At 37.4% G+C, this 15,837-nt stretch overlaps 2 protein-coding genes across 2 annotated transcripts; one reads left to right on the top strand and one right to left on the bottom strand.

The window, feature by feature from the left end:
* Window positions 1–153: 153 nt before the first annotated feature.
* On the top strand, window positions 154–6,278 carry LOC131982284 (uncharacterized). The gene is made up of 5 exons (XM_059346895.1): window positions 154–172; window positions 367–624; window positions 710–910; window positions 1,040–1,147; window positions 3,499–6,278. The coding sequence occupies exons 2-5, from the start codon at window positions 417–419 to the stop codon at window positions 3,681–3,683; spliced, it is 702 nt and encodes a 233-aa protein (XP_059202878.1). The 5' UTR covers window positions 154–172; window positions 367–416; the 3' UTR covers window positions 3,684–6,278.
* A 2,253-nt stretch (window positions 6,279–8,531) lies between these two features.
* cdx1a (caudal type homeobox 1a) lies at window positions 8,532–12,389 on the bottom strand. The gene is made up of 3 exons (XM_059346896.1): window positions 12,015–12,389; window positions 10,798–10,946; window positions 8,532–9,187 (listed from the first exon to the last, which is right to left on the bottom strand). Exons 1-3 carry the CDS (start codon window positions 12,358–12,360, stop codon window positions 9,002–9,004), a joined length of 681 nt encoding a protein of 226 aa, XP_059202879.1. The 5' UTR covers window positions 12,361–12,389; the 3' UTR covers window positions 8,532–9,001.
* Window positions 12,390–15,837: the final 3,448 nt, after the last annotated feature.

Genomic DNA, 15,837 nt, shown 5'->3' with positions numbered 1-15,837 from the left:
AGAAAGAATTTAATTATTACTAATAAAATATCAATCAGGTCCTCATTTACTGTCAGTAATGGAACATTTAGGATCAACAACCTGAGCAGGAAAGATGGAGGTGAATATAAACTTGAAATATTTAATTCAGCTGGAAAGTCAGTGCCACGGACTCAACAGTTGATCATTCAAGGTAAATAACTATTTTTCCAACTAAGGAATTTATTATGTATTAATTAACATATGTTTCATATTCTTCTGGTAAACTACATGTATCTCATATTCTACATATCTCTGTATCTGTGTCTGGCCTGTTGTGTGTTAGAAACTGTAACAATGAAAAAGATTGTGTTGATATGAAAAGTCATCTGAGTGTGTCTCCTTCAGCTCCTGTGTCCTCTGTCCAGCTGGACTCTGAGTGTCTGTCCCAGGGAGAGATGAGGGTGTCCTGCTCCTCTGAGGGAGGGGACAGTCCTCAGTACAGCTGGACTCTGGATGGACGCACACTGACAGACGCTGAGCTCCTCCCAGGAAATACTGAGACTAAGAGCATCACTCTGAAACAACACGTCTCAGGACAACTGGTCTGCTCAGTCAGGAACGACGTCAGTAGAGTCTCAGAAGAACAGACAATATCTAACTGTGGTGAGGGACAACAGGACAGCAGTTTGATGTTTATGACTCTGAGGATTAACTGTTCATCAGTCACTGATCTGTGTCTTTCTCGCAGGCTTCATATTCATTAACTGCACCTCAGACAATGAGACGCATTCACAGTGGGTGTTTGCAGCCAATAATACTCTCTGTGTTGAGACAACAACAACAACTCCCATGAGTACAGGAACTGTGGGTAAGGAGACTGCCGTAGTCACAAATAACCCCGTCACTAATATCACATCCTCCAAGCCAAATGATGAACCCTGGTACATTCGTAAGTGAAAACTAACTCTGCTGCAGTAGATACATAAAAGTCTCCTATCTTTGTCTCCATGAGAAACCCCTGCAGTTTTTGCTAACCTAAAGATCTGTGTGTCTCTTGTGTACTTCATGGTCGAAACAGACTACTTGGCGCCGATGTCTGGTGTGTTGTCTGCACTGGTAATACTGTTAGTGGTCGGCGTCGCTGTCGTCTGCCTTCACAAGAGGAAAAAAAACAGCAAACCTCAAGGTACAAAAAAACGACGAGTGCCTGACTGAGTTTTTGTAGCTATTTATATATTTAGGAAGTTGTTTCATGATTGGGGAAATACACTTATTGTAATGGAAGACAATTTCAGCTGGGAAAGTTAAAAAAAAAAAAAAAAGGTTGAAAACTTGTGATGAAAGAAATAATCCTCTAAATTAATGAGAATCTTTCATAAAATGGCAGCATCTAAAATGTTTATTATATAGCATTAGTTTAGGAAGTTTTTAGTCATTATGTTGCAATATTAAGACAGAAACCAAATGCTTTTATTTTTTCAAGATTTTCAAGTCATTATTTTGATGAAGTGTATCATTTTAATTACTTATAGGATGTTATATCTTGCAAATATGTTTACTTAAGAGGCAGATTTCTTTTTAATCTAATATTGGCAAATGCCAGGCTTTAGGCCTACATTTCCTCCTGCTTTCACACTTTGACACCTACTGCTAGCATATCAGCAGTTTCTTTGTAACTGACAATGACTTGTGTGAAGGGGATACCGATCTTTTTGTCTATCTCCCAGCAAGAATGTATTTCACAAAATGTCAAACTATTCTTTGAACAATCCACAGTTACAAACTACAAACACTCACTGACGATGAAGTCAGATCTTCATTTATAAGAAACAGAAACACTTCACTCTATAAATACTCTAGTACATTTGTCATGTTCTTGATATAAAGTAACGGTACACAATGCAGCAAAAAGTCCCCTTTTACTATTTTATAGCTATTACATCTTTACTGTTGTAGGTCATTTAAACTATTTTGTAAAGGACTGCAACTAATGATTATTTTTGTATTAACCCTCTGGGGTCTGAGCCCATTTGCCCTTTATATACCACATAATATTTACTATACCCGTGCTGGTATTTGGTGTTTTCTCAACACTAACCCTAACTTCAACATGATCTGACAATTATTTTTTCACTTTAACCCACTTTATTAACATATTGAGCTAAAAAATAAATTTAAAAAATCATGAAATCTGAAATAAAATTATAGTATTTATGACAATAAAAACCACAAACATGCTCAATGAACTGTTTCGGACCTGTAAATGTAAACATAGGTTGCAAATATGAACATATAAAGGTAAAATTAAAATATTACACAAATACACAATATACACAAAAATTACCATATAAACATGTTTATTTATAGGAACCGTGTTAGATGATTAGACCCCTTTTTACCATTTTTACAATTATTTTTGTACTATCCAATTAAAACGATCATATTTGTGGTTTAACATGACCTCGAAACGTCAAACAAAAATCTGGAGAAAGTTTCAAGTCTGTAATTTGGAGTGAAGTTGACAGCAGCGCTCCACGTGACCTCGTTTTTTTTATTACGCCGCTTTGAAAAAAGCCACGTTATGTGATCACACCAGAGTGATCATTGACCCCAGAGGATTAATCTACTCATTTTTTCCTCCATTAATCAATTGAGTCAGATTGTAAATGTTTTTGAAAATAGTGAGAAATGTTTGTTGCAATTACTTATTAATTATCAATTATTAGTGACACCTTCACAATGTTTGTTTTGTCCAATTAACCCCACCCCCAAAAAATATATTAAAAAATAACTAGGATAATTAAAAGAAAAAGCAACAAATCTTCACATTTGTGAATTTGGATCTACAAAATAAAAAATAAAGGCCTCCTTTAAAGCAGTTTATAGTTAATTTCTGTCAATGAGGTAATTAATTAATGGAGTCATTTGTTCAGCTGCTATTGTATAAACTGTTGGGTAGTTAAATCAGTTACAAAAAAAGTTAAATAACCTGAAAAGTAGGCCTTAATAAAGTCGTAGCTAACAACTGTAGTGAATTAAAACATAAAATATTTCCCTCTGAAATGTGAAAGTAATAGGATTTGAATATATGTACTTAGCTACATTACACCACTGCAAACACACAGTATATTCATTTAAATTGTTGGTAACGCTTTATATTAAGGTCCTTGTAATAACCATTAATTAACAAGTAATAAGGCCCTTGTAAGTCCTTACAAGATGCTTATTAACATTGTTGTGTGTTTATAAGCTTATATAAGTGTTAATAATTGCATTACAAACATCCATGACCCACCTATTATGTCTTTGCCATGCCTTTATTAATCTTATTTTGTTTGCTTATTGATATTAAAATATACTTTATTGCTCATTGCTTATAAGTCAACTATAAGTTAACTATGCTTTTTGCAACTACCGGATCTAAAGCGAGAACAATACCTTATTACTTGTTAATTAATGGTTATTAAGGACCTTATTATAAAGCGTTACCAAATTGTTTAAACCTGAATTGTGCCACTTCTTTTGTTTACTGTGCAGAAGAAGACGACCAGGAACTAACCTATGCGGACGTCAGGATCATGCAGCGGCCGGGGAGGCAGGTGCAGCAAAGGGCAGAGGCGGAGGTGGAGTACGGCCAGGTGAAGTTTTCAGAGCGACCGCGGCAGGCCGTCGAACCAGCGGAAGATGAGTGTGTGTACGCCAAGGTCCGTAAAGCCAGGTGATTCACAGTGTTCTTATAGAGACTGCACCACTGAAGGCAGGTGGAGGACGAGTTTGTCAGGATGCCTGAACGTCTTCCACCTGCATTTAATGTGATGATCAGCAGGGAAACTATATTATTATCAATATTATTATTAATATTAATATTATTTTACTTGGGTTGACCATTTTTTAAGTACTTCACAATTGTTGTTACACTCCTTTTTTGTATTTAGATTATGTTGTACTTCCTTGTTTTTACCTGTTTATGAGCATATTAACTTTTTATTTCATTGTTAAAACAGTTTAAACTTGCACAAATGCTACAGTGTCTTGCCAGTGTCTTCTGTTTTTATCCCTCAATGATTAGCAGACATGAAAAAGACTTAACTGCTCTAAAAAAGGTGTCATCAGCCGTTTATGAGGGTTTGTATTAATATGTCTTCTAAAATGGCAACTTTTACCTTCATGCCAAAGTGATAAAGTTCAGCCTTACTTAGATTAAATGTATTTATTAAGCAGCTGTGGATGGATTAGTTTACATGAATAATCTAGTATGCTCTTGCATCAGTCGTGTAAGTTTATCAAAGGGTCGTGCGATGTGTGGGAGTTAATCTCTACATCGATCCTTTGGCTCTCTTGCCTTAAGAAAAGTTTGTAGAGAGGTTTCTTGTCTCTCAGGAAGTTCTCAGTAACCACATATTTTTTCTGTGATGTAAAAACACTTCTCTTTTTTCACACACTTGTGCTTTCATTCTTACAAAAGTCGTTTATCAGTTACATGGGTGATTTTTATGATTACAGTTGTTTCGGTTGCAAGATAAATATCCCCTGAATGCAATAATAAGAAGATATGGGCATGTAGTCTAACTACATTCTATCTGAGAAGAAGCCTTTTAAACACCTTTTTAAAAGAGGCTTTTCCCCCCCTCTGCAACAAGTGGAGAGCTGAGTGGGGCAAGTGTAGATAAGAAGCTAAAAAACTTGCAGGCTATCTTTTCACACCATCAGGTTTTCTATATTTAGTTGATGTTTGTGGTTTCCAGTTTAGCTTTACAGAACTTCAACAGAAGTACAAATATAAACTGTATTATCACTTAACAATTTGAAAAGATTAAACACTGTTAATTATTTAGCATTTGAGCAGTGGTGGAAAAAGTATTCAGATTACTTACTTAAGTAAAAGTACTAATTCCAAATTGTGAAATCACTCAACTACAAGTAAAAGTCCTGCATTCAAAACTTATTGAAGTAAAAGTACAGAAGTATCGGCATCAAAATGTACTTAAAGTATCAAAAGTAACAGCACTCGTTATGCAGAATGGACCAATCAGATTGTTATGTATATATTCTAATAAATGATTTTATTATTATTGATGCATTTATGTAAGCAGCGTTTTAATTTTCTCAAGACAGGGCTCATTTTAACTACTTAATATACTGTTATCAGGTTTAATTTAAAGAAATGTCTAATCTCTTTAAATTTATCATGTTTTTTATGTTAAATCTCCACCTGAAAAGTAACTAAAGCTGGCAGCTAAATGTAGTGTAGAGTAAAAAGTACAATATTCGCCTCAAAATGTAATGAAGTAGAATTATAAAGTTACAGAAAATGGAAGTAGTCAAGTAAAGTATAGGAACCTCAAAACTGTACTTAAGTGCAGTACGTGAGTAAATGTACCAATGTGCATTTGAGGACTGGATCAAGTAGATCAGTATATTATTCATAGCCATGTTTGTGCCATGATCAGAAGAAAGAGGGATGATTAATAAAAACCAAGCACCTTCACTGACAGGAATATTCAGATTCAAAGGTTTTAATTATTAGACAATGTGACAAATAGAAATCGAAAGAGATCTTTCTGCATGTGGGAGTGTTTTAAAGCAGCCCGATACTACATTTTAATATATTTAAATTAGTCAATCTAGACTTAGAAAGATAATAATGCGAGAGAAAACAAATCTTACTTTGAAGTACACAGTGTATTCTGAGACCACAGGCAACATTCAGCGACTTTTTATTTCCTAAAAAGATACTCTATGAACTAATCTAAATATCTCCCAGGCTCTTGGTTTTCTCTGCGTCTTCTGACAGACTTTTATAAGTGAAACATTGTGCAACTTGACTCCTCGTACCGATAGGAGGGTATGCTTGAAGACATAACAGTGAGGGCAGAAACAAATAATACAGGAAGACATAAGCTAGTGGAACGATGCTTTTTGCATCACGTTACTGCTTGTTTAACACCTTGTGTTGCTCAGTTTACTTCATGACTCTGAGACACAGGAGAATGTACAGAGCAGCTCACAGTGAACATCTTGGAGAAATAACTTTTCATACTGTCAGAGCAATAATCAGATGCTGTTTTATGGGCGTGGACTGTGTGAAGGAAGTGTACGGCCAAACCTTTGATCCTCATTTTCTCTCTATCACCTTTTGGCACACTTAAGCACCTATTTCTGTAAAATAAACTGTTTTGTTGTGTTATGCTAAATTAGTGTGATGCATTTTAGTTTACTGTAACTTTGGCTATTTTTTTTATTTGTGTTTTTACTTTAGTTAACCTCTTTTTAAGCAAAATGTATAACAAGAGCATCCATTATCAATTAATTTCTCCTTTGTTAATGTTGCTGATCTTTTCTTTTTTAGGTAGTTAAAGGTGTTTTTTGTTGTTTATTTGCTGTGGACTGAATCAAAGCCAGAGGGTAGCTTCCAGGATTGGTTTGGTTTTATAGCTTGAGGTTAAAGGTTGACAACCATGGACTACCATTCAGCTGATTCACAGTCATAAAATTGGTGTTTATGGTTTATGATAGTTGTAGTGTCCTTAAAAAAACACCTGAGATCCATTTTTTTTTAATTGAACCCACAGTTGAACTTCTGACTGACATAATCTACTGGGCAAATAATTGACAGCACTTGAGAAATGCAATAAAGCTGCTCCAGCAGTCCTGTATTCTCTCTGCTATCTAATCACTCAATCTGTGATACTTTATTCAACACAATAGTTGCATGGGTACCAAATTGTGCAGTATTGTTGTAGGTGTTTGTGTATGTAAGTGTATCACACAGGGAATCAACAAAATCAGACTGTTGCACAAAGCAACAGGTGACAGTCATGAGACATCCATGTGATGAGCTCTGCCATGTCAAGTTTATTTAACTATAAAACAAAGACTGGTGGCTGCTGCCAGTTCCTCAATCCGGGTCATTTTTCACTTAAAGATAATCTTCAGATGACTTCTCAAAGGTGTCACTTTGTGTTGAAAAGTGGCAATTTAAGGCAATATAATGGGAGGATCAGTATGAGTTCAGAATTAAGATGGAAAAACCCACATAACAACACCAATCAAACAATTACGAGTCATCCACATGCATCACATCCACAGCTACTGACTGCCGTAGCATGTCTTTGGGTCATTTTAGAATCTGTAGGCTAAACTCACATTTTATCATTGTGAAAATAAAGCTCTGAAAAGTGTTCATTAATTGAGGTTTCTTGGTTCAAGCTCTTTTTTAAACTTTCTTTTTAACTTATGCTATTAAAAAGTTAAGGGGACAAAACCAGCCATTGAAATGTTCCCAGTGTAAATATCACCTACAATATGTTACTTATGCTTTAATATTAATATTTAAAGAATTTGTCAAAATATTTGTAAAGAAAGTAAATAGTGTGATTGAAATTGAAGTGTTTTTCAGTATTTGTACAGTAGAAATGTTGTAAATGTATGAAGTATTTCTTTGATCTTGTATTGTGGCATATATTATTGAGTGATTCGATATATATAAAATGATGGTTTAAACAGAGGTCATCTCAGATCCTGATCTCATTTCATTATTTTATTCATTATTATTAATGTATTGCTAAAGTCATTTTGTGGGCTTTATACCACTGGTAAACTTCCTCATTGGCTGCACGATAGAGACTATTGTGGTGCACTGAGAGCAGATAGAGCCACAGCTGGTGACTGCGCTCAGTGCTAATGTGCAGAAATATAAATCAGATCAATAAACCTATATGCACTGAGTGGGCTTTTTATATAATGCGTGGCAACGTGAAGTACTGTGTAAACATCAAATAAACACGTTTGATGGTCTGTTGAAAGAGAAGATGAAGTAATCCTTTTCACTGAGCACATGGATTGATAAATACGTGAGTTGCAAAAAGTTTGTGGTGCGGTGGGTTATTTAGAAATGAGACTAAATTTACAGCTCCTTTTGCTGCTTTTCCTTCCTCTTCTGCAAAGTGACACACAAACAGGAACAATCCTACAGGGTGTTAACATTTCTCATGAGTACATTGTTGTACATTTTCAAACATTTCACAAATACTTACTGTAAGTCCCAAAGAATCAGCAGTGACTTCTTTCATTTGAAATACCGTGTCAAGGCTTGGTGTCAGTGTTTAGCAGTACAGTGTCGGTGGACTGTGAGTCGTGGTAAGGATGTGGCTAAACGCTGCAGTCTGAACATATTATTCCACAAGTAATTTTTAAACATGTTTGCGCTCAGTTCCTTGGTCTTATCAAAATGATCTAATGTGTTCCAGCTAAAAATAAGAGTTTGAGTCAAAATGTTTTAACCAATTTTTAACACCTGTTAATAAACAGAAAATGGCAAATGACATTTGTGTTTTAATATTGAAATCAAACTGCTTTTGCATTCTTTTTTAAGCTTTCCATGCATTCACCACATGCGTTGCACCACATCCAGAAACCCATTAGTTTCTACTTTTTAAAGATCCATTCCCATAATAAACCCTGCATTAATATTTAAACAGAAAGTTCAATATTAAAGTGTTGTTGAACTCTATTTCCTGATTTCCTGTAAATTCAAATGAAGAATGATAAACTTAATTCACTTCCCTTTTTAATATTTCGGCAGAATTTGCATTTGTACATTTTTATGCTCAAGTGTGTTTTTTGAGAAGTTTCCTCATGCATTTGAGGTTAGAGTGGGACTTATTTTCATATTCATAAGGCAGATACTCCAAACATCTATGCAGTCGCTTTTATTGAGCAAGATTCAGACAAATTCACACAACACCCTGTTTGTAATAAAGAAAGAAGATACTGAAAAGTTTTTTTCCCCTCATAATCAGTCTCTTTATGAAAATGTTCCATATTAACACAGTGAAGTCCTATAATTGGCAAACTGCTGCTCTAGCGATGATCAGTGCAACAGACATGTAGTGCTTGTCATTGTAAAAGGCAGAAGGTGCAGCATTAAAGACATCATGTTGATGTGAATTACCTTCATTCATTCTGTGGTACACTTATAAAAACAAAATAACGTTATGTACATATTTCACGCTGTATCAGTCTTCCATGTGAAATCCCCCTAGTATTCCTCTGATATTGTATCCGACATGATGTTGCTGCTGGGGCTGGTGGGGATGTGGGGGTCGGCGGGTCCACCCAGTGTAGGCGGTGTGGGTGTAGTGGTGGAGGCCTGTTGAGAAAGCTGCTGCTTCTTACGGGTTATCTTCCTCTCTTTGGCACGTCTATTTTGAAACCAGATCTTGACCTGAGATATCAACATCAAAAAACACATTTAATAGGCACGGGCTGTTATCGGATATTGATAAAATTTGGACAGAAATAGCAGGTAGTGATGCATTATCTGTTCTCTTATTTTCCTTTTACCTTTGACTTCAATAGATAAATACTACCAATGACTTTACTGTTTTTATGTTTAGATGTTCTAATGCCCCGCCTAACCTACTTCTGCTTAAGTTTAGTAATTTCCTTCATTCCCAGAATTACTTTGTTGCACTCAACTCTAAGACTGACAAGCAGAAAAAAAACATTAATAATAATAATAGCATCATGAGCGTGAGAGGGAGAGTTTCACCATTAACACTACTTATGCAAGATGTTGCGTTTGGCCACATGACATTATGGTTTATGGATGTTACTGCTTTTTCTTCTGGTTTCTCCAAATGGGATTGTTGAAGAACTTTCTGCTAATGTGTGCTGTGGTGGGATCAACTGTATCCAAGACAGTGAGAAAAATACAGCAAGTGCATGGACCAAAGGTACTCTTTTTGCATGTTTTTATTTTCTAATGTCACTAAAATATCAACAGTGTAGATCACATAAGGAAAATATCACCTAAGCCTAACTCACACTACTGCCACACCTCCACTGCATGAAAACAAAACGGAAACCTGACGGGTCAACCAAAATAGACCAGTGGTTGTCTATGAATTAATTTTGACCTATTTATTGTTTTCTAGGCTCAATCTTTAATGGTCGGTATGTATTAATTTTTTGCCTCAATCAAAACAATCTCAATCAAAACAATTAAAAAATAAAATGTTTTAATTTGGTCCAGCTGTGGTCTGCAGCACCTGCAGTTGCTTAACCCTCTTGCACTATTTGGCAAATAGTCCGTTTAAAATATGTAGTTAAAGTGACCACAAACTCAAAACCCCAAAATGTGACTGTTTATAAAGTCCATTCATGATAACTTCTGACAGAGAACCAACTCGCTGACTCGTGCACAAAGGAGATATGATGCCGATGACAGGCAACCAAATGAAACAGTCGCAATAACTTTATTAAAATTATGTATGTTTTTAGTTTTGGAACTTGGAAACACATCAGAGGATATAATAACACAACTCAAAAATATATATATAACATAGATTAAGTAGTTGTTAGACATTTTAATGTAAAAAAAATACATATTGTCCCTTTAAAGTGAGACTCTGTGAAAGAAGAACTAGCATAATGAAAAGCAGATTGAGATAAGACATGTTCTTCCTCAATCTTGTACTCTATGAGTTTTGGGTGCTACCCGTTACTTCTGGTATTGACAAATATTATATAATGTCAAATTGTGGCGACTGTTCAGCAAGAGTTGCATGAAATCTTAACCACTTACTCGCTCGTACTGAATCTTTCAGCTCGACTCATGGTAGTTCTTAACAGATGGTGTATGCAGTTAGACCACTATGTCTGTCTGCCGTCTGTCTTCTTAATGAGAAAAAAAGTTTATGGCTGATTTGTTATTTTGCATTTTCTCCAGTTTTTTTTAATCATGTCCCTTCGTTTCACCTGTTCCCCTGCATCATAATCCTCTCATTTCTCCATCTCCCCTTCCCCTCTACCTTTAACTTCCTCCAGTCTCACCTGTCTCTCTGAGAGGCTCAGTGTCATCGACAGCTCGGTCTTCCTCCTCATGGTGATGTAGCGGTTGAACTGAAACTCCTTCTCCAGCTCCAGGCGCTGATGGTCAGTGTACACCACCCTGTACTTGTCCTTAGTGCGAGTCTTCGTTCCTGCATCACACAAAAATAACCTTGATTTAGTCAAATAACAATTACAAATTTAGATATTTGTGAAACTTGTGAATGTCAGTAAACAGGTGTGTGGTACTGATTTCAGTGAGTCACGTGCTCTGCGAGCTGATGCCAAACACATGACTAATTTGAAGATGTCTGGTGCCACGTTCAAGTTCAGGCGCCACTTAAAGCCTCATCAACTCCATTAATCACGCGAACCCTTCCTAATGTAAAGCCTCCCGACTGCATTGCATCAGTGGTCCTCCTTATCACTGTGAGTAGTGTTTACATAGGTGTTTACACAGGCAGCTATTCATTGACATGCATGTTCACACACACGTACACACTCCTAGGAAAGGGTGTGTCAGAGTTATTGATCTGAAATCTCGCCCATGTGACAGCGATCGATCGAGGCAGACCAACACATACACACAGACACACAAACATGAGGCCCGAGGTTTCGCCGTAAGAGGAGATTCAGTTTAACTTCTGCAGACTTCCTCTAGAGCTGGTGTTATCTAGCCAGGTTGTCACCCATTTGCACCCACCCAGTGGACAGAGGGTGCGGAACGACATTTCTGCAGACTTCTCGGCCGCCACTGTTAGCTTTGCATGACATCTCAAAACCAGGCTGGCGGAAGGGAGAGGCGAGAAGCTTGATGAATGTGTGTGTGCAGTCAGTCTGACTACACTCTGTGTACATGTTGAAATAGTTCCTGTCAATGAAAATGTCATTTGTACACTCACTCAAATCCTGGGGGTTAGCTTGTCATCATCTTGTGACTGAGCCGAGGACTAATAACACTTAGGTTATTTTAAGCCTCTTTAATCATAGGGTAAGTGTTATCAAGATGCCACTTTTCTTGTTAGACTGATCAGAATTTAAGATTTGCCCAGAGATAGACCATAATGTTTAATTAAACAACTTCTGAATATTTAAAAATAAATAAATAATAAATTAATCTTAACATGGATTATTTATCATAGTCTAATACAGTGTTTAATCTCTCTCCACACAGCCAATAATGCCCTACATGGTGCCACTGTATCCAGTATAAGGCCCACCTGGAACGGACGGTCTGATGGGTTCATGTGGTCTCCTCCTGGAGCTGAAGTTGTCCTGTCCGGAGATGAAGTTGTACGGGGTGAACGATCCCCCTCCTGCGGCGGTGGGCGTGCCGCTCAGCTCCGGGGAGGAGAAGCTGACCTGCCCGGCGCTGGGGCTTGACCCCGGGAAGCTGTACGGATACTCCTCGCGGGGAGCGTAGACGGAGCTCCAGGCACTTGTCGACGGGTCACCGATTCCCGGGACGTGATGATAACCGGTGAAGTCATACGTGGGCTGAACGTACTGGCTGTTCAGTGACAGAGTCTGAGCCGGGTGTCTGGCCGACTGTGAGTTGGGGTACATCCCGGAGTCCTCGTCAGACAGGTAGGGTGACTCTCAGATCTCGGTGAATCAGACTACCTGGCGCATGATAGGCCTCCTTGTTTATTCCCAGCAGAGTCTCGCGCTCTGTTTTCCCTCCAGTCCAAGGTTCGGCTACCTGTGCAGCAAGACTACCCACACCTTTATAGATTTACTGCAGAGGAGTTCAAAAGTACCATCATGACGTCACGGTTTACCTGGGACCCACCTGCCCGCTCGTCTTGGAGACGTGAGGGCATTGACCCTAGTTTACCCAGTCTGCCCTGGTGGATCGTTTTGATCAGGCCATCATGTTTGCGTGTGTGGGCTAGATGTGCGCGTCCCCGTGCACGCGCATGTGAAGTGCTCATGTGATATTCACCTGCACAGAGATTGTAAATCAAGATATTGGCTCAAAGTGGTAAACATTGATCAAAAGTATTGCCACAATAAAAAAAACAAACACATCAACGAGCGTATTTAAGTAGGTACATTAAGTAACATTCACAAAATGAAAAGTAAAAGTATTCATTAGGCAGGTCAACAGGGCAATAGATAGCATTTTATAGCCTTAATCCTGAGGTCACTAGTCCACAATTGTTAAATAAATTTATTTTCTGGACATGTTACCTTCCCACATTAAGTATATAAAAACTGCTTTGACTGTTACCTAGCTTCCCAGGGGAGATTTCACCCACAGTTATGATAGCTATATGCACACCAAGTTATGAAATGCCTAAAAATCTGTGAATCATTTCAGCAAAACAAGACAACTAACAAGGTAAAAATAAAATTCTGTTGAGCCTACATCCTTTTTTTTGTCTCCTGAAACCATAACACAACACATGTTGACTCATTTTCACCCTTGCAACCTAAAAAGAGGCACAAATTGTATCCAAAACATGTTACTATTTGTTAGGTTACATAACAAAGGTAGGGCAGCTATTTGTCATAAACATTACTAATCTTGAAACCAATTTTTCTTAAACTATGCTGGAGTTCACAGGATGAATGTTTTGTTGACAAAGCTGCTACATATGAATCCATCCAAAGTAGTTTTAAAGTAGTAGCAGTCAGATTAATAAAGAGGCATACCACGGAAATGTTCAATTCAAGTACAAGTGTCTTGTTACAGCACTTGGGCAAAGGCCCAATGTATATTCAGAAAGAATAGTTGTTATGGATTGATTTGTCCCCCCTTAAACAGTTTGTCGGATTATTTAAACAAAAGCCAACATAGCTGACTTCCTCTTTTCATTCTACAAACAAGTTGATTTCAGTAATGTACTGTCTTTTTTGTTATTATTGTACTTAATGTAATAGTTCAAATAGCAAGAAGACAAAATTGATGTGATGAATTCACACTGAGATAAGGAAACTCAAGGCAACACCGGTGAAAAACCAATGACCTTCTAACGTGTAGTTTCCATTTGAAAAAAACCCTGAAAAAAAACTTTCCGTATGCTATAGTCACAGTGTAATACAGAAATAGACCATAGTCCAGTGAAGTTTGAAGTAATGGTAAAGTTGCTTAGTGTCCACTCAACAAGTCCCTGCTTGAAACAACCACATGAGGGCAGCAAGAAACTGAATCCTGCAGATCATTAACCAGGGCCGGAGTCCTGCAGGGATACAAACTCATTATGGGCATTGTGTTTTCCACATTCAGTTGACAAACTTAAGACATACTGCCATAAATCTATAGTGTGTGTTCCACATGTTATGCTCGACTTTGGTTTCATCTGCATTAAGTCTACCGAGCATTCATAAAAGATTCATGTTTGTGTATTGGTCAATACAGTCGTTATTGTTATTTTCAGCTGTTGGCATGAAGCAGGCTGCTGTTAATGGAGAGAAAAGTGCTATACAGGCCTGAACATTAAGGGAAGTGCAACATCAAACACATATCACGAAAACCCTGTAATGCAGCAGTGCCAACTTGGCTAGATATAGAAGTGTGGTTTTAGCACTTAGGATATACGTACATTAGAGCATGTGTTGATGTATTAAACTGGACTGTTTGACTTCAAATGACTTTAACACTGGCGCCAAAATGTCTTCAAACATTCACACCTCCATTTAGAAAAGGGATCATATAAATTTGTCTGCTGCTGTGTGCCAAAAAAAAAACATGAGCTTTTTTCTGGCGTTATAAATCTTCATTAATTATCTAAATGTGGAATTACTGTAGATAACCATGTACAGCGTAGATGCAGTTTAAACAGCGCAGTGTAAACAGTGTTCCCACTGGTCTCCTTGTAGTCGTCCCGACATTCAAGTTCATCGAGGGGGAACTAATAAGAGGCTTGTAGCCTCTTTTTACCAATTCTAAAAGCTCACATGTGTTAGAAAAGAGAGCTGCTGTAGGTGCCCAGACACACCCAGAGCTTTCATCTTCCACAATAAGGCTTCCTCTTAAGACCTTTTACAGTCCACAAAAAGTCTGCAAAGAGTACTTATTGAGTGCTAAACACCTTCAGCATGTCTGTAAGATTGTGCTTCACTGTGACAGTCAAACATTGAAAAGTTGGCCTGATTAGCTAAACAAAAAAATTGTCATTACAAGTTGAGAAGTTTACTCAGTATGAAAATACAACACCGCCCCACTTTCAGTTGTTTTGTGTGATCACAGTGTGAGGTGGTTTATTGAATCTTTATCACTATTTAGTGTAAATGCAGCCCTGCCAAACTCTCCACACAACCTTAAACAGAAGGCAGAGTGAGAAAGATGCACATGTAGAATTAACTTATTGTGTGTCTGTTCACAGTCCCTCATTTTGTTTTTCTCTTTCAAAAGTATGGATTTTTTTTCTGCACTTTATAACAGGAAATGAGAGTCAGAGAGAGGAATGACTTGCAGCAAAGGTCCCAGGCTGAACTGGAACCAGGAATGTGATTACATGGTCAGTGTCTCACACGCACAAAGGTCACCAAGACGCCTTTAGTTTGTCCTGTTGGGCTTAAGTGAAAGAAAATTATTTTGCTAAAATCTAAAATGATGTGTTCAGATTTCTTGTTGTGTCAAAGTAAAAAACCCAAAGTTAGTCAATTTATTGTCACATTAGACAAAGAGAAATAGCAAAGCATTATGGAGGATATTAGTTAATTTACCATTAAATGTAATGTCGGCATTATTTAATTGCTAGAATGTGATATAAATTGATACGTTTTAATTAGGTTCTTTATCATTGTTATTTTTTTAAAGATTGTTGCTGTTTACTATATATTTAACAGTGTTTTCTTATTTTCAGGTTTTGGCTTGAACTACATCTCATTCAACCTTTATCAGTACAATTAGTTGTGGATCTGACTCAAGAGGCTTCATCCATCTTCCTCTATCAGAGATATGTTGTGTTCAGCTCCAGGTCCAGGCCTCAGCCCCTGTTTCCTGCCTTTGGCCCCCTTCCCCCCACTCAGGGGCCTCCAGGGACAGACACAGAGAGGTAACTTTTAACTTTATCCATAATTCAGAAAAACACA

This window comes from Centropristis striata, chromosome 12, assembly GCF_030273125.1.
Source record: "Centropristis striata isolate RG_2023a ecotype Rhode Island chromosome 12, C.striata_1.0, whole genome shotgun sequence".
NCBI classification, from domain to species: domain Eukaryota; kingdom Metazoa; phylum Chordata; class Actinopteri; order Perciformes; family Serranidae; genus Centropristis; species Centropristis striata.
The sequence above is the reverse complement of the archived record's forward strand: the minus strand, read 5'-3'. Positions and strand labels throughout refer to the sequence as shown.